Here is an 18677-nt window from a genome sequence, read left to right on the forward strand (position 1 = left end):
ATATTTAAGGGCATGTCAGGGTTTCATGACAGGGTTCGGAAATTTTGTGAGGGTTTCAATTCAGGAGTAATTTTTCAAATGAGACATTTTCAATTCTCCCATAGTAATTTCCCTTTTTACTGTTTTCAAGCTTGGATGCCCATGCCGTTTTTCTGCTCATTGACTGCAGCAGAGGCTGTCAAGTTCAATATTATAAAAACCAGGAAAACCGACAAACCAATAAAGAAGACAAACAAGCTAAATAGAAAAAAAAAAAGGAAAGAAAACAAACAAGTAGATAAACCTGTTGAATAAATAACCAAGAAATTTGACAAATGAGAAAATAAGACAAACCAGGAAAGTAGACAAATAAATAAATGAGACAACCAGGAAAGTAAGAGTAGACAAACAGGTCAAGTGTAATATCAGTCAAGTAAACAACAAAGAAAGAATACGACAGGAAAGTCAATGAACCAGGAAAGGAGACAAACTAGGGAAATTGACAAATCAGGAACAGAGACAAAGCAGAAAAATTTACAAACCAGGGTATTAGACAAAACAAAACCAGTAAAGGTGACACATGAGTAAAGTAGACAACCAGGAAATTGATGAACCAGCAAAGTAGACAAACCAGCAAAATAGAAAAAAAAAACTAGGACAACGAATACAATCGATTAAATATACTAGCAAAGTAGATACAATAAGAAAATTGAAAAACAAGTTTAATTATTAAAAAAAACAGGAAAGTTAAAATAAAATAAATAAGTACATGATACAACCAGGAAATTGACAAGCCAGGAAAGGAGACAACCCAGGAAAGTAAAAGTACTCAAACCAACAAACAACCAAACAAGGTAAGGTGTAATATCAGTAAAGTAAATAACCAAGAAATCTATAAGGTAGAAAAGTAGATAAACCGGGGAAGGAGACAAACAAGGGAAATTTAAAAACAAGGGTATAAGACAAAACCCAAAAATTAACCAACCAGGTTGGCTGATAAGTGAGTAGACAACCAGGAAATTGATGAAACAGGAAAGTCGACAAACCAGAAAAGTAGAAAAATAAGTAAATGAGACAACCAGGAAATTGACAAGTCGGGAAAGCTGACAAACAAGGAAAGTAAACATAGACAAACCGAGAAATTTGACAAACCAAGGTAAATATAAAAAAACTGGAAAGGAGACAAACAAGGGTACTAGACAAACCAGGAAAATAGATTAACCTTTGTGGTGCAAACATGCCTTAGCATGAGCGAGCAGCAGGTGTCCTGATGTCCCGTGATACTCTGTCTTGCTCTCTGTTTTACTGATCAGTCTTCGCAGGTTTGAGGGGTGGTGGGGGCTAAGAAGTTGTGTGTGTTAAAACTACGGCACATGTTACAAGGTCATCGTCGCAGATTTACGCCACCTACCCAAGCGCGCCAAACACCGAGGGAGCAACGGCGGCTTTCCGGTGGGAAATGACCCTTTTCATCACATTGAATTCCTCAAGTGCACGCTAAAACAATCCTTGTCACGCGCTGACATTTGCCTCTGATTGTGACGGATCTCCGGTCCGGACCCCCACATGCGTTGCCCAATGCTAGGCTATTAGCTGGATTTCCTCGCCCGGGTGTAGTGTGAGTAATAGACTTCGCTTAGTTGCTTTTTTATTTATACGCTGTGCTGCAAAGCGCTGCTGGCTTTCTGCACTAATGCTTCACTCAGGTCCACTTGGTGTCTCCGCCTCGACTTGGCTCAATACAGAAAAATCAATCGTTCGCCATGCAAACACTTCCTGTTGATGTCTGTTCTTTTCTAGATGTTGATGGAATAAGACAACAAAGTCTGGAATGGCAAACAGATGCTGCCCGTGTTGCTCTTCAACACTAAAAAAAGTAGTGAAGCTATTTGTTTTTTAAATTTGGGTTTCAAACAAGGATTAGGATTTCAGATAAAGTATTTAAGACATGCTTAGCGGTTCAAAGTAGTAGTAGTAGGCCCAACTGATTTTATTCGGCCGATACTCGTTTTGTCTTGTTTGTTTTTTTTGGGTTTTTTTTAATCGGGGAGGTTGGGGGACAGCCGATATCTAAAAATTTTGTCTAACACATTACAACACAAAACAATGATAATGACAATTATACTGTACATCCACATCCCCAAAAATCGTTTTGACGATTTTTGCCGACTATTTTATCTGTAGTAAAGTTGAATAAGTTGAATAAAATATTAAATGTCTTTATTGTGGTAAGTGTTAAGTGTTATTTTAATCATCATATTTTTTTAATTAATCGGCGAATTTATCGGTTATGGGAATTTTATTCTTTCAAATCGACCTGAAAAATCCGGATCCTAGTTTCAAGCCATCTGGTTTGCTTTTGCTCTTGCTTTTGACCATTTTGCTCACAAGTGAAAATGGGTTTTAAGCAAATGTTCAAATGGGGATTCAAAAGGGTTTCAAGTAAAGTTAAATTAGAGATTTGAACATGGGTAAGGGTTTAAAGCCAAGCAAGGGTTTTAAATTTGAGTTTAGCATGGATTAGGGGTTCATCGAAGGGTTAAGATATTAGAGTTAGGGTTTTAAATTGGGATTAGGATTTCAAGACAGGGTTAAGTTTTCAATGATGCGTCACTAGCCCACTTGGCCCCATTGCAAGTAAAATGTAACGCACTAAAATGCAACATGCTTCTGTAGTGTAACATACTGTGAACCAACTAGCTCTGTTTAATTTTCCAGCTGGTTTAAAAGGTTTAAAAGCAAGAGTGGCTGTGTATGTATTAAATTTCCCAATCATGCATCCAAGTGGGAAATGCTAAAAGTGTTCCTGTGAGTGAAAAATCAATAGAATCCAAACACGTTTACGTAAATGAATATTGTAACCTCAGATGCTGGCGAGATATTTCTAGATCCTGCTGACGGTTCGTGTTGCAGATGATCACTGACGTTTTCTTTGGCGTGTCTTGTGTTCACCCATGCAGCTCTTCGGGATAACCGGATCGAGCTGGTGCGTGCATCATGGCAGGAGCTCACCATCCGCATTAGCGACGTAAGCCTGGCCGACGAGGGCCAGTACACATGCTCGCTTTTCACCATGCCCGTCAAGACCACCAAGGCCTTCCTCACCGTCTTAGGTCAGAGTTCTAATGAATAATAAGTGGAATAACTTCTACAAAGTGTCACATTATGTTTGTTGTGTGTCCAGGAGTGCCAGAGCGGCCCGAGATCACAGGCTTCACAAGCCCGGCCCTCGAAGGCGAGGTCATCACCCTGACGTGCACCACGGCGGGCAGCAAGCCAGCCGCCCACATCCGGTGGTTCCGGAATGATAAGGAGGTCCAAGGTAGGTCATGTATGGAGCAGCATCATACCCTCCCTCCGCTATAACGTAAATTGAAAGGCACATTGCTATTCCACTTACATTGGGCATGTTATGTATGCAAGCAGGGGAACACATATTATAGAGGGATAGGTTTATTAGGGGACCTAAATCATTTCCCTGAGGAACTCCATTCCAAATTATGACCAACTGATTGTCACTTTGATGTATGTTTTTGATACACACTTATGTATGGACAACAGTATTGGAACACCAACTCAATTGAAATCTAGTGGACGTAAAGCATTTTTCTGAGGGATCCCACTCCTAATTATGTCTGCTTATCATTTTGAAAATTGACAGTGGACAAAATTATTGGGACGCAAACCTTTCCACCGACAGAAAAAGTGTCTACAGGACCAAAGTATTAGGATATAACCTTAGAAAAATAGTGAACCTCAATAATTTCATTGAGGGACTCCAATACAATATGTTTCCTTCTCATATTTAAAAGTGACAACAGACAAAAGTATTGGTCCACGTGAATATTCAACATTTAGTAAAATTGAGCATGGACCAAAGTATTGAGCACAGCCCTATTCGAAAACCAGTATACTGTAGTTCAATAATTGCCCTGTGTGACTCCACTCCAAATTGTGTCTGATTGTCACTTTTAAAGGTGACAATGGACAAAAGCATTCGACCATATGACCATTCCACCTCCAGGAAAAGTAACTGAAACACTGCCGTTCCAGCTAATGTGACGAACTGTGACGGTGAACAAACGTACTATTCCACTTACAGGAAAGGTGACGGTGGACTAAAGCAGGTGTCACCACTCTAGTCCTCGAGGGCCTCTATCCTGCATGTTTGAGATGTTTTCAAGTAAGGGTCTGTCCCAATACTTTTGTTCATCGTAGCTTTTAAGTGTGAGTATCAGTATCAGGTTGGAGTGGAGTCCCTCAAGGAATACTTCAGTCCAGGGCTTGTCAACTCGGGTCCTCCAGGGTTCCTATCCTACATGTTTTAGATGTTTCGCACCTCAAACACACCTGATTCAAATGATTAGGATCATGCTTCTGAAGCTCTTGCTGATGAGCTGATCATTTGAATCAGGTGTGTTGGAGGTGCGAAACATCTAAAACATGTAGGATAGGAACCCTGGAGGACCCGAGTTGATAAGCCCTGGACTGAAGTATTCCTTGAGGGACTCCACTCCAACCTGATACTGATATTCACACTTAAAAGCTACGATGAACAAAAGTATTGGGACAGACCCTTACTTGAAAACTAGTGGCCTCTCTGAGGGACTCCACTCCAAATTGTGTCTCTCACTTTTAAAAGTGACAATTGGCAAAAGTATTTATTTATGTATTATTGTTATTTAATTGGTTATACTGAATATAACCCCTAAAGGATAAATTCAACATACACTCTGGTGTATGTACAGTATTTTGTGTAACACTTTGGTTGACATTGTGTGGGTTAAAACAAGAACAACAGACTTTAAGCAACACAAAGGAATATTTGTAAGGTCTGGCCATGTAGAAAAAGGCGGACGAAATGATAGAGCAGCAGATGGTGCAGTGATCACATGGAACACACCAACGCTCTGTGTTGTAGCTTTTATCGCTTTTTATTTTCTGCAAGTTGAGAAGGCAAAAAACACACCAAAAAAATCTTCAAGAAACCAATGTTTTTGTTACCTGGTTTTGACGCGCTCAGCTCTTTTATGTCACCTGGCCTGCTACGATGATAGCGTGACAGTTGCTCTTATTGAGGTTTTGCAAAGCTTTTTCCTGGCGGTTCCTTCTGTCTGCTGGATGTTGGGCTGGCCGATCGGCGCAACGTGATTGATGTTGGCGCGGCGAGGATGTGAAAGGCTCGGCACGTTGAGATGGCGCGCACGTAGATTCTTGAAGAGCCAGTGAGGGGGAGCTGTCTCAGTGGAGATGACGCGCTCTTTCTTGAGCATCTCGTCAAAGGTTGTCTCAGAAACTTGAGATGTTGAGCACACCTGTTGCTATACGCTCGCGGGACAGTTCATTAGGTACATGTGCACATTCCAAACACAAGAGCTGTATTCATCATAGTGAGAGTTTCACTAGTTTGGTCTCTTATTTACTAATATGAAAGGGCCCAAACTAAAGCTATAGAATTACAAGAAGGAAGTTATATTGAGATAGAATAATGGTGTAGTAATCTGAGAATAAAGTAAATATTTTCAGAGGGGAAAATTTGAGAAAATACTTTTTAAAAAAGTGCAATTTGTGAGAATTATATTGTAATTATTTTGAGGAAAGGAAGTATTATTTATAGAATTCTTTTTTTTATTGTGAGATATTAATGAATTGAATATACTGAGAACAGAGTTGTAGTTATATGAGAGACAAAAGTGGTCATACTCTGAGAAAAAAAAGTGCAATATTGCAAGTTAAAGTTAAGAAAAAGTCTCAATACTGGGAGAAAAAATGTGTATTATGAGAATTAAGTTCAAATTTTACAACAGTAAGAATATCGAGATAAAATGTCTATGAGAATAAAGTTAAAATTAGTAATAATTGAAATGTGTAATATTGCGAGAAAAATTATGTAATATTGAGAGAATAAGTTAATAGTAATTTTAGGGGAAAAAAGTATAATTTCAACAGAAAAAAAAACCATCTACTACCATCAGAATAAAATTACAATTTAAAGTAGAATAAAATAGTAACTTTAAGAAAAACTGTTTTATATTGTGAGACTAGTTAATTTTATAACTAATTTTATGAGCTCAGAAAAAAAGCTCAGAATATTGAGACACAAAATATTATTTGTGAGAATAAAGTGTGAAAAGTGATAGTAAGTTGTAAAGAACTGAAAAAGGCTTTAGTAGTTTATTCGAATGAGCTGGTGTGCTGTCTGAGACTTATTTTTCTGCAACGTGCACGGATACAAACTCCGCATATTTCTTTTGTTCATTTTGATACCTTCAGGCACCCCTACAGAGCCTGCCATCTCACTTCCCACTATTCCAGCCCAAAAGATCAACTGTCCATCTTCTTGCTGACAGCGCAGCCTTGTTGTTCTCAGTAGGGTTGAGGTCAGGGGATAACTGTGGCCACAGCATGAGTTTTTCTCCCTTTGTACCCATCGCAAACAAAACTTCAATGCTTTATATATATATTTTTTTTCTTTGCATCGTGGGTTCCTGTGTTATCTCACATGAGATTTGTTTTAGTGTGGAAGGCACGTTTCTTCTTTTCATACCATGGCAGTTCGAAACTCCAATTTTCTTCTTCATTTTGTCACCTTCAGGCACCCTAAATGGGCCTCCCTCACTATTCCAGGCCAAAACATCAATCCGCCACCTCCTTGCTGATGTTACAGCTTGTTCCTTGAGTCACCAGAATAAAAAAATGTCTGGCCCAGACGGCATGTGCCTCTACACTTTCATAAGTTGCGCGTGCGTGCGTGCATGGCTGTTGTCAGGCCACTTGGGCAAAAACGGCAGCGGCGAAGGCAATTCGTAGTCAAAGCCACCCGCAGAACAAAGTCAGCGACTGGAGGGCTCGACTTAAAAACTTCATTTCCATGTCAAAGTGTCAGAGAGAAGGGGGGTCGGAACGTCAATCAACGCTCCAGGAATGGGAATCTTTTGTAGGCGTGCTTTTAAAGCATGTCTTTTACGCTAGGAGCGCTATGTTGTGCTGTCACTCAAATTCGTCCTCATTGCTAGGTGTGGGGGAGTTACGGCAGGTGTAATAGCAAAAATGTCGCGTTTAATTCATTCTCCGGCGCTTAGGTTTTTCTTTTCCTATCAGAGAAAGTTTCAGGTAAACATACCATGCAGTTGAAGTCAGTTGTTTTGTTTTGCAAATGTGAGACTTCATATTGAAAGCATTGTGGCCTTATTTCCGTCCAATAAATAAACAAGAATGACAACTGTTGATGTCTCCTAGAAACAATTGTGTACTTGTGAGGTTGAGGTTTCATAGATGTGGTATAGCAGTTGGCGTTTTAGCAGGCTGGCCTTGTATAGTACATTACGTGTGTTTTCTCTTCCTCACAAGGAACAAACTAGACAGATAACTAGCGGGGTGTCTCATGCAGGCAGGAACATAATAGTTTAGGATTTTTCATTATAGTTAGTTTTTGTTTTGTTTTGACTTTTTAAAATTTTAATTCATTTTTAGAGCAGGTTTATTAGTTTTTATACGTTTTTTTTTTTTCAGAAATTCTTCATTTTGGTTAAGTTTTTATTAGTTTTAGTATTACTATTCTTTTAATGTATGGAGTATTTGTCGGCTGGATGTTTAAGGTTTTAGTTTAAGATCAGCTGCTGTGTTCGACGGAATACATTCAATCTGCATTACATCTAATTGTTCTGAACAATCCCTACTATTTCTTGCAAGAAATAAACAATTCGATAAATAATTGTATGTTTGTGATCACAATGCGCCTGTGGACACCCCCCTCTGGAGGATGCCCAGCACCCCCGTCAGTCTCCTTTTTCACGCCCCTGATGCTCACTCAATAACACTCAAAGTTCCACATGCGCATGGAATGCTTTGTGTGGGTGTTCGAGTACAAGAAATGAGTATCCGAGTCACGCTGAGTTTGGTGCAAACCATTTTCAAATGTACAAAAACTGGGTTAAAAATTAGATGAAAAAAAATATCGGACACTTTGGCATATGAAAACAAGAGGTTCCGCTGAGAAAATGTGACGAGACAGGATTAGTTAGACAGGATTAGTGAGGGTTGCTTGTCTTCTTGTCTTGTCTGCGTTTCCATAGGCACGATGGAGGTGAGCAGCTCGGGCAAATCGTTCACGGTGAGGAGCAGCCTGCACTTCCAGGTGGACCGAAGCGACGACGGTGTGGCCTACACCTGCATGGTAGAGCACGTGTCCCTCTCCAATCCTTACATGACCACCGAAGTCCTGGAGGTCCACTGTGAGTCCTGAACACACATGCGCACGCACACACAGATGGATTAGCATGAAGATTAGCATTGAGAAGGAAATACTAGAATTGAGATTACACGTACGTCTGTGGGTTTAGTTTTGCATTTCCACCGGGATTTGTGAGGATTAGCATGCAGGTAAAGGATTAGTAGCTAAAGACAGGCGAAGGGATACGATCTGCCCAATGCCTGGAGAGCTAACTGCTCCTGTTTTTGTGTGCGTGTGTTTCCAGACGCTCCCCATCTAGCGATCAAGCATTCGCTGATCATCCCACAGGAGGGCCAGTACTTCAAACTGGAGTGTGTTTCCAGAGGAAACCCCATGTAAGTTCTGGATGTCGGATAGCTACTGTGTAAGTAGCAGAGGTGTGGGGACATGAGTCACATGACTTCACTTGACATCAGGAACCTACTGATTTTGATTATAAGAATCATTCGACTGTGTGCGTCCTTGACAAAGTAAATACTGCCACAAAAGTATACTTTCAGCGTCTTTTTAGCAATGACCCTAATTTATACCAGAATGCAATAGGAAAGTGTTTTTCTCATGTTTGCTACAATATATATTGAGTCCTGTTCGGTTATTTTGCAGTTTGGTGCTGTAAATAATAAATCCTTAATGTGGTGCAAGACGCATGCTAATAAACGAGCGATACGTCACACATTGGCTGCCATGACTGCTACTTCTTCTTCTTGTGCAAATGCTGCATGCTGAAGAAGGGTGGCAGTAATGCACCAAAACTATTTGCCAACCGCCAAAAGAAAGTAGAAGCATAAATGGAGGAAGGCGAAGAACAAGAAGGAGAAGTAGTAGTCATGGCAGACCAGACAAACTATGAAAAAAAGTGTGACTTAATTGGAAAAAAATACACTATTTCATAACATCTACCTTCTGCCTTCAACCTTTGATCCAGACCAGAACCGGTCCTGTGGTCCAAAGATGGCGGCGAGCTGCCTGACGTAGAGCGCATGATTGTGGAGGGCCGGGAGCTCACTATCACGATGCTGAACAAAACCGACAACGGCACATATCGCTGCGAAGCCAGCAATCACCTGGGGACCAGCAGCGCAGAGTATAAACTCTTCGTGTACGGTGAGAACACTCTCTAATGCTTGACACTAGTCTTTTTTTCCCCTTGTCGTGCTCAACTTCATTCCATCCCAATGACAGCCACAAATCGAGTAGGAACCTTGGTGTGATTATTGACTTTGTATAGAATTTTAAAAGCCATTGAAAGGCTTTGACTAAGTCTGTATATTAGCAGAGGTGAAAGAAAGTCATGTCTGGAAAAACGAATTACACTCTCAATGTGCCAGACAAAAGTCATTTTTTTAAACTGCAGTGCTCCACTTACTGTGACTCCATGACACTGATAGCCTCAAATCAAGTGCGAAATCTCGGTATTGACTCTGTACTGAATTCTAAAAGCCACCTGAACCGACTCTCCCTTGCCTCACTGCTGCTCTTGTTTGAAGGCCTCTCGACACACCGAAGGTCTACAGGTTCGGCGTACACGCGTCACAGTACGACACCCCCCTCTCCGTCCAAATGCATCAGGCAAAACTCAATAATGCAATCTATACATTCAGCACCGTTTTGTGGCAGGTAATCAGCGAGCGGCGTAACAGCTGCTTCTCATGGGAAGACCCAGCTAAGTATATTCATGCAGCTCTGTGAAAACATAATTTTTTTTTAAAAGTTCTCTCTACTTGAGACTAGAGTTGAATAATTCAAAGGGAAAGTCATCCCAAACATTTTTTTTACAAGAATATGTTCTATGCAGGCCCACTCGCCGGAACATGGCATTCTGATTAATATTGTTTTTGTAGAATATGAGGTACGCAGTAAAATCCACCCATTGGTTTTTTTCACTTCTGTTGACTAAAAATGACATCACAATTACCCAAGGCTCAGGTAACAACCAAACTTGGCTCTGCTTCAGAAAACAGGTGAGCCGCAATATTAATCAGAATGCCATGCTTAGATTGGTGAAGGTTCATTGAACATATTATTGCAAAGAATTTCTTGGACTTTACGTCCCTTTAAAAAAAAAAAATCGAATTGTGATCTGCCCCGCGACTGGCTGGCGACCAGTTCGGGGTGTAGTCTGCCTTCGCCCATTGACGGCTGGGATAGGCTCCAGCAACTCCCCGCGACCCTATATAGGATAAGCGGTTTGGAAGATGACATGACATGAATTGTGATCTCAACATTGAGATTGCGATTAATATGCAACTATATTTTTCAAGGGCTTCTTCCATGTATTTTTTTTTAGCAAACAAGCAAGTAAAGAACATTTGATTTAATATAAATTAATTTTTGGTTTTATAGGTTATGTTTACAATACAATATACAATACAATACAATTTTATTTATATAGCGCATTTCATAACAGCTAGAGCTGTAACAAAGCACTTTACAAACAATACAATAAATAAAAAAAACAATAAAAGGCTGTGATACACGTATTAACAAATATAGATAATACAAATATAAATAAATAAAGCCAATAAATTAACATAAAACACTATATACAATTGACACCGGGAAAGAGCCGAAAATTCCAGGTCTGATCAAAAGCCAGAAATGTCTTCAACCGGGTTTTAAAAATGGACAGAGAGGGGGCTTGCCTAACAACCAATGGGGGGTCATTCCAGAGGGAAAGACCAGCGACAGAAAAGGCTCGATCCCCTCTGAGGCTCCTCTTGGTCCTCGGCACCTCGAGCAGCGCCTGGTCCGCAGACCTGAGGCTGCGGGAAGGTGCGTAGGAGTGGAGGAGCTCAGAGAGGTACGCCGGGGCCAGGCCATTTAATGACTAATAGACAAATAAGAGAATCTTAAATTGAACCCTAGAATGCACTGGGAGCCAGTGAAGGGAGGCCAGAATTGGTGTTATGTGCTCAATCTTCCGAGCTGCAGTTAGTAGGCGGGCAGCAGCATTTTGGACCACCTGGAGACGTTTGAGGGAGGACTGGCTGACTCCAAAATAAAGTGCATTGTAGTAATCTAGCCGAGATGTAACAAAGGCATGGATGACTGTTACTAAGTGCTGATGAGAAAGAGGGTGCAAAAAACAGTATGCTAAATTGAAAAAAATAACAAAAAACAAAACCAACAATGGATTGCAGCATGTGTTCATTCAAGATTAAAAAGATCCACAAGGGGTTATTTGCATTAACATAAGTTACATTTAAAGTCAAGCAATCAGTAAAGTAACAAAGTAACTTTTTCAAGGTAACTGTGTATTTCAGCATTGGTTACACCATATCAATGAAGTCAGGGTTAGATATCGGGGGAGATTTCAGGTTAGTCTGGTTGGATGGAGAAAACCCCATTGATGATAAATCGAACTGCGTATGACACCCAGGAAGTGACAGTCATTCCTCGGGAGCTCCATCACGCCTGGCTGAGTGCCGAGCGGCCCACTCCTCGGATGGCCTCAGCCCGGAAGACTCATTTGCAGCACCCGGGAGGCAATAAATGTCATCGCCGCGCCCCGATTCATCACCGGCGCCCATTATGCACCCTAATATGCTTTATTAAGCCGAGCAAGGCAACGTGGCGTGTCGTAATTACTCGGAGATGTCGGCGAGACCGCAGCAGATGCGGCGCGGTTAAGTACACTTGAGCGATGGCTGCGCCGAATGGCTGCAGCGCCGTTTCCCCATGAAGCAGCAAGCCGGGATAAAGGCAGTTTTTGCCACATGGCTCCCCCTACAGTTGGGAAGCGTGACTAAGTAATAACTCCAAAAATGAATGCCAATACCCGCACCCTTTTCCAGGTACTCAGCATACTACTTACTTACTGTGATATTATTTCGCTAAAAATGAGTTTCAACATGTCTAACAGGGGAAACAATGTATTTGTGCATATGTTGCTTGCAAACGTATTCAATCTTTCAAGCGAGAAGCGTTCAACTCATGCGAGTTTAGTGCAAGTCAGTGTGGCATCAATGTTACTTTAAAGCAATTATTTGACACAGTGTCGCTTTTTCTAGGACCCGACCGATATGGACTTTTTGAGGTCAATGCCTATATATTTGGCAGATTCCGATAACCGATTCATCGGATGATTAATATTAAAAAAACATAATGGACAGAATCTTTTTTTTTTGGGGTCCCTTATGCTAACAACAATAAAGATCTGAATCACAGGGAGCACATTTGAATCACGGCCACGGGCAGAACATTTTAGTATTTTACATGACTTCTAATAGCTAATATCAGCTGATTGAATTAGTCGGGGCCGTGTTTTTTCCCCCTTACTAAATGGAAATCCACACAGCCAGCGTGAGCCATTCAGAGCTCCTGACTCAATGTTTTTTCTTTTTCCGACTTCACCTGCCCTCACTTGAGTCGGTCAGGTGAGAGAATCAACAAAAAGCACGCATGCAAGTAATTGCTGTTTGATTTTCCTCGTCTTGTGCGCCTTCCCCGCGGAGAGGTTTTTTTCTTGTTGTTTTTTCCACTGACAAATCCCGCATCAGGCAATCACATTCCGTGTCCACATGCTACGCGTGCCACACCCCGCCTTGGCCAACATGACACGGAGCGTGCGGCAGATGATGGATGAGGTAACAAAGCGAGCTGTGAGCTAGAAAATGGTGTTATTTGTGGACTTCTTTTATCAAGTAGTAGCAGGAGGACGAGCACAGAAAGAGTACAATAAGGTTAAGGGATAGGTGTATATTATATTATATTATATTATATTATATTATATTATATTATATTATATTATATTATATTATATTCATACCACTCAGCTTCATTGCTAGCGAGAATCACAGAAACACTGACAGAGTTTGACTGTTCCACTGAGTGGGCACTGTACATGTAAACGCTTTCATTTGGTCACAAACACGGTATCAACAGTGACGGCTCACTATTTGGCAAGCGCATTGCTGCTCTGGTGAGGATTTGGATAAAGGTGCATGTACAGAAATGTATTTTTTCAGTCGTGTAAACAGAGTTGTCTATAGACATCTCATCTCCGTACAGTATCTACCGAGCCATCTTCCTATTCACAGTATCTGTCCATCCATCTACAGTATCTACCTACCTGTCATCCACATACCTGCCTAGAATCTACTCATCCATCCATCCATCTAACCATCTACTTACATCTGCAATGTACTGTACATATCCATTGATACATCTACCCGGCCGTCGACCAAGCTACCCATTTCACTATACCTATCCGTGTACTTATCTACCCATTTACCTATTTAACTAAAGAACCTGCCTAATCATCTACCCAGCCATCCAGCAATCTACCAAGGACATGTAAAGTCTACTTAAAAAAATGTATTTGGATCTAGATGATTTTATATGGTGCAACCACTTAAATTGAGTAATTCGATACTATTTTTGTTTCAGTGTAAGTACATATTATCCATCAAACCATTGACCTACATCTGCCTACCCATCTATCAATCTGCATGTACTTTAAATACCTATCCATTTGGAAAAGGTATCCATTCATATTGTTATGACTGGTTGTTACGTAATGTATCAGTTGCTTTACAGTCTTTTATGATGTCATATAGGCCTGAAATCCACTAGTTAGGGTAAAAGCTTGAGTTACGCAGTGACACGTTGTCAGTACGTCAAACCTTTTTTGAGTGAAGACGCAAACTCTCTTCCAGTCCTGATCTCTTTTGCTAATTTGTATTTTTGTTGATAAAGACTTTTTACTCTTCAACGTCCGTGTCATGTCTGCGTATGGATCCAAATCCCGATCCTCACGTGACGAATATACCTGTCCTACCTATGGTATCCACCCACTATCTTGGTCTAAAAATGGAGGGATCCATTTCTCTTAATCAGAAGAACATATGCTCGTCCATGTAGTGAAATAATGCGTCCTGCGCTTGTTCAGATTTCGGTTTTACCGTCCTTGATTTATGAACTAAAATAAGTCTCAAAAAATATAACTCAAGTATGGCAAAGGTTCAACAGTGTTGTGTTTTCCGTTCTGGTTCGGCTCCTGCCAAAGACTGAAGATCGCCATCTGCTAAAATAGTTAAGATGTAGGCCTATTATCTAAGAAAGAAAAGAGCCTTGCGAAAATCTGTAATTGTCGTCCCCCCTCAAAAACTTTCTATGGCATTGCAATTGCCTATAGGTGCCACAAAACGGTAAAAGAACACTTTTGTCTAAATGAAACTCCTCAACTCACTTCAACAGTTCCTTGGAACCAAGATGGCACCAAAGCAATACTGTTGTTAGTGCGAACTATACGGTATTTTTGGGCTAGATATCGTTTTTCAGCAAATAACGAAGGACTGTTTTAGAAAAAATATTAGTGTCAAAGTGTTGTTTATAGCTTGTATTGTTTTTTTTCTTTGCAACATGCCTCCATCTGGTGTCCCGGCTCAGACCCCAATGCCATCGGGCAGCACGGGCCCGACCACGCTCTGATCGGAGGCGTGGTAGCCGTGGTGGTCTTCATCACCTTGTGTTTGATCATCGTCCTGGGGCGCTACCTGGCCAGACATAAAGGTAAGCCGAGGGCTCGCTACATCCACCGCTTTAACTTTTATATAAAAAAATAAAAATGAAAAAATCAATTTAAAAAAACTAAATAAAACAACAACCTTTGTGGTAACTTGATTTACGACTGTCCCAAACAGCGAGATAAAAGAGTATTGTTTCCAGCAAAATTTAGGCTGGCCTTGAAATACTTCCTGCTTTGACTCTTCTTTCAAATTTGCTGTGGCAAACATAAAAGTGCGCCACCATCTAGCGGCCAAGAGGGGAGTTACACCCCAAAACAAACGAGAATCATAAAAAAATTGTTATACAGCAAACGTACAAAAAAAAAAAAAATCTGCGAAATAGCGTTACCGCATATCAGGGACCGATGATGGAGTGGGTTTTGCTGTACGAGGTTGACGTTGATAATGATCCCCGCCAGATACAAGCGCCCCCAACTTCCACATGGGCTAGTATTTGAGTTGCGGTATGTTGTGTATTCAGGTGTGCCTGTTTGCTGATTTGTTGGTTTTTTTCCAAATCTATACTGTCTTCCCCTAAAGGATCTTAGTCGGTGACTGGTTTTTCCCTCCCCCTCACACATTTTTCTTTCAACTGCGAAAACGAAGCGCTGTAAAAGGCTTATCATTTTTTTGTATGTCTCTTGAACGAGTGACAATAAATGAAATGACAAATAAAAGCTATTACGATTCTGAATTAGGTTTTAAAACTGTCAATATGTTCAAAAGCATTGGTGTACTTCCACAATATTTCAGGTTTTATTTGACTTTAAAGTTGCTCCTGGGTGCCTTCTAGTGGTCGCTAGGCTCTAAGCATGCGGTGTCACATTTACATGAACTGTGTTTTCTGCCCAGGCACGTATCTAACGCACGAGGCCAAAGGGTCCGAGGATGCCCCCGACGCCGACACGGCCATCATCAACGCAGAAGGAAACCACGTGCACGCAGAGAAGAAGGAATACTTTATTTAGGCTTCTTGTTTTATTTATTTATTTATTTTTACTTTTTGACAACAGACATGCAAATTGAAGCTGCCTCAGTGTTACACTCTCCTTTTTCTTAATTTGTTTTAGAAAGCGTCATTCGTGGACATTTTTTTTTTTCAGTTGAAGGTGCCTCCATATCTGTTTTGACCGTCACGCCACCTTCTTCCTCCCACGTTCTCGTGAAATAACGTCCAGTCAACGCTGTTTTTTCGTTCACCAAGTTTCTTAGAACCCGGGCGGAATTTTTTTTTTCCACAATACCGCATAGCGAGATCTCAAAGTTGACCCTGAAACGCAAAATGTAGAAGCACAATCTTCAGTAGATTGAAGCCGCTTCCTCTCGGCAACCATTCTTTTTTTTTTTTTTTTTTTTCCTCCCCGGGCTGGCATTTAAAAAGCACAAATTTGCGAGGGCTCAAAAGTGAGGAAACCCGACGCCAACTGGTTCTTGTCTCAGGATTCGTATTGTGATCAGAGAGAAAAGAGTTCGGTCCACCCCCCAATCCCAATGTGAGAACCCCCTAAGTGAGTGGAACCCTGCCGGGTTGGTATTTCTTGTGTCACTGGGGGGGGAAACTATGCTCAATTTGTGCATATTGCTGTTAAATACTTTGCTATAACGTGAATATTGGTGGAGAATATTGTTGATTCTTTGGATCCCTGGCACATTTGTTTAGCTCGTATCAGCGCTGTTCAATGAAAAGCACGTCAAATATTTATTCAATGATTCTCAAGCACCCTCTAGTGGTATGATAAAGAATCACTGCTCAAGTACAGTTGAGTTATATTTCAGTTTTAAATACAATACAGTTGTATGTAATTTTAAGAACTATCTGTTTTTCCACTTGTACATTTTAATTGATATTTTTTTCTTTTTACGGGAAGTCCTCAATTCAGTTCCGTTCCTACACTGGTGATGTAACCTGAATTTCCGCGTGTGTCGGATTTCACCGCTAAAGTCGAAATTTACATCGAAATGCTTGGTGTAAAAAAAAAACGAAAATACATTCAAATAAAAACATAAGATGCTGTACTTAGCATTGCTGCTGAGAGGTGGATGGAGAAGGAGAGGAGGGCGAAAAAAGCAAAGATACTGCTGGCGCGCAGACACGATCGAGACCGCAAGGAATCCTGGTCTTTGTACACTTAAGTGCTTATATGCGGAAGTGCTGTGTTTGGCGCGCAACCACCGCAAATGCACAAGCAAAAATGCACACTTTTGAAGCGAGGAGGAAATCGGCTGCTTCATTCCTGTGGCAAGTGACATGAATATCGAGTGTTTCGTTGACAGTTGAAAGTAACACGCGGAAATCACGCTCATTTGAGTCCCGTCACAGTGGGTTATTCAAATGCCGGAGCAACTCTGTCCACTCATTCATGTAAACGGGATATTCAGAAGGTTTCAGAAATCGGGATTTTGACCTTAACCCGAATATTGACTCACTATGGTGGTCGTAAAGTCGAAACGTCGTAATTCGAGAACTTCCTGTATTTAGGCATTGGTAACTCATTCACAGCCGGGGATGGCTTACGATGTACACTCCAGACTTTTAATGTTGCTCACGATGATGGTACTTCAAGAGCTAACTACTTCTTTAGGTGGTACTTTGGTGTGAAAAATACGAGAACCACTGTATTATAGGAGTCATCCATAAAAGCAAACAATATTCTTTGTTTAGTGGATACTTAGCGATACAAGCTTTTCATTGGATAGCGACGGTATACATTATTTGAAGTGTTCCATAAGACTTTTTCTGTGGGACGGACGGAATGTAAATAACATGTAAGTATTGAATTTTAGTAAAGAAAAGTCAATAGTTCTAACTTGATTTTCATAATATTTTCCAACATGTTGTAGACTGCTGTTTTCTTCTATAAAGGAGGACGAGCGAGGGGCCACACAGAAAAGGGAAAACATGATTTAGGCTAGTATAAAGCGGGGGTGGGGAGAGAATAATATAATAATAATATTCCAAGTCAAAACTTCCTGTTATTAATAATATGAGAATAGATACGTAATATTATACGATACTCAAAATCATAATGACCTTTTTTAGGAACTTTTTCAAAGTAAAAAGCAATGACTCAGAAATGCAGTCGAAATATTACGAGGGAAAGGCAAAAGATGCTGAAATTACGTTTTGGGGGTTTTCAGCGAGGAATAAGGTCATCATTTAATAGGAATGAGATTAATTATATAATGAGAAAATATGTTTTTCAGACAAAAAAAATAAAATTATTTAAGGGAAATTGTCGGGAATGTTACAAGAAGGAAGTCATAATATTGCGAGAAAAATCGAGATTTTCAGGGATTTTTTTTTTTAAAAGAAATAAAGACACTTTTACAACACATTTGCAATACTGAGCTAAAAATACATTAAGATGTAAGAAAATGTATGCAGCTTTTTCCAAGGGAAAAAGTTGTGAATAAATGAATAAAATCATATTGCCAGATTTTTTTTCCCCTGGGAAAAATGATTTTCTTCAAGGAAAAAAAAGTCATCTAATGAGAATAGAACCGCTCATGTTTTGATGTTTTGTTTCGGTTGAAGAGGGACATTTGAAATGATGACCTCCAAAAATAAATGGGATTTTTTTTTTTTTGTTGGGTTTTCTGCCTTTTCAGTGTGCAACCTCATGCTCCTTTGTATTCGTCAAACAGGGATTGTAATGAAGGGGAGGAAACATCAAAATGTATGTATTTATCGTCATGATTGACACTTACTATATAATACGGATATTCTAGCTGTTATTACTAAAGTACTTGTCTTACAATTTATTTTTCTTCTTCTGTGACATCACCCAAAATGGACAAAAGGATCACCGTTATGGCCTTTGAGTTTGCTGCAAAACCGTTGGTGAATCAAACGTCAGCTATCACTGTACAAAAAAAGGACCACCAACGCTCACCTTTCTTCTTCTTCTTCTCCATGCCATAAAGAAGTCATTTTGTTAAAAAAAAAAAAGAAATGA

The 18677-nt window shown here is 40.3% G+C and overlaps 1 protein-coding gene across 8 annotated transcripts in view; it reads left to right on the plus strand.

Moving 5' to 3' along the window:
• LOC147144835 (cell adhesion molecule 2-like) overlaps positions 1–17524 on the plus strand; it is a 141269-nt gene extending 123745 nt beyond the window's left edge. For 7 of the 8 annotated variants that reach the window (XM_086035757.1, XM_086035759.1, XM_086035755.1 and 4 more), the window contains 7 exons: positions 2940–3092; positions 3164–3301; positions 8055–8213; positions 8457–8547; positions 9138–9316; positions 14603–14725; positions 15574–17524. In XM_086035757.1, the coding sequence (XP_085891883.1) occupies positions 2940–3092; positions 3164–3301; positions 8055–8213; positions 8457–8547; positions 9138–9316; positions 14603–14725; positions 15574–15689 (959 nt within the window). In that variant the 3' untranslated portion in view covers positions 15690–17524. Of the gene's footprint in view, positions 1–278; positions 1432–2939; positions 3093–3163; positions 3302–8054; positions 8214–8456; positions 8548–9137; positions 9317–14602; positions 14726–15573 lie in introns of those variants that run through there. The other variant, XM_086035760.1, reaches the window with a different exon arrangement.
• The last annotated feature ends 1153 nt before the right edge of the window (positions 17525–18677 follow it).

The sequence above is a fragment of the Filicampus tigris genome, chromosome 7, assembly GCF_054856515.1.
Source record: "Filicampus tigris isolate MCC_2025a chromosome 7, RoL_Ftig_1.0, whole genome shotgun sequence".
NCBI classification, from domain to species: domain Eukaryota; kingdom Metazoa; phylum Chordata; class Actinopteri; order Syngnathiformes; family Syngnathidae; genus Filicampus; species Filicampus tigris.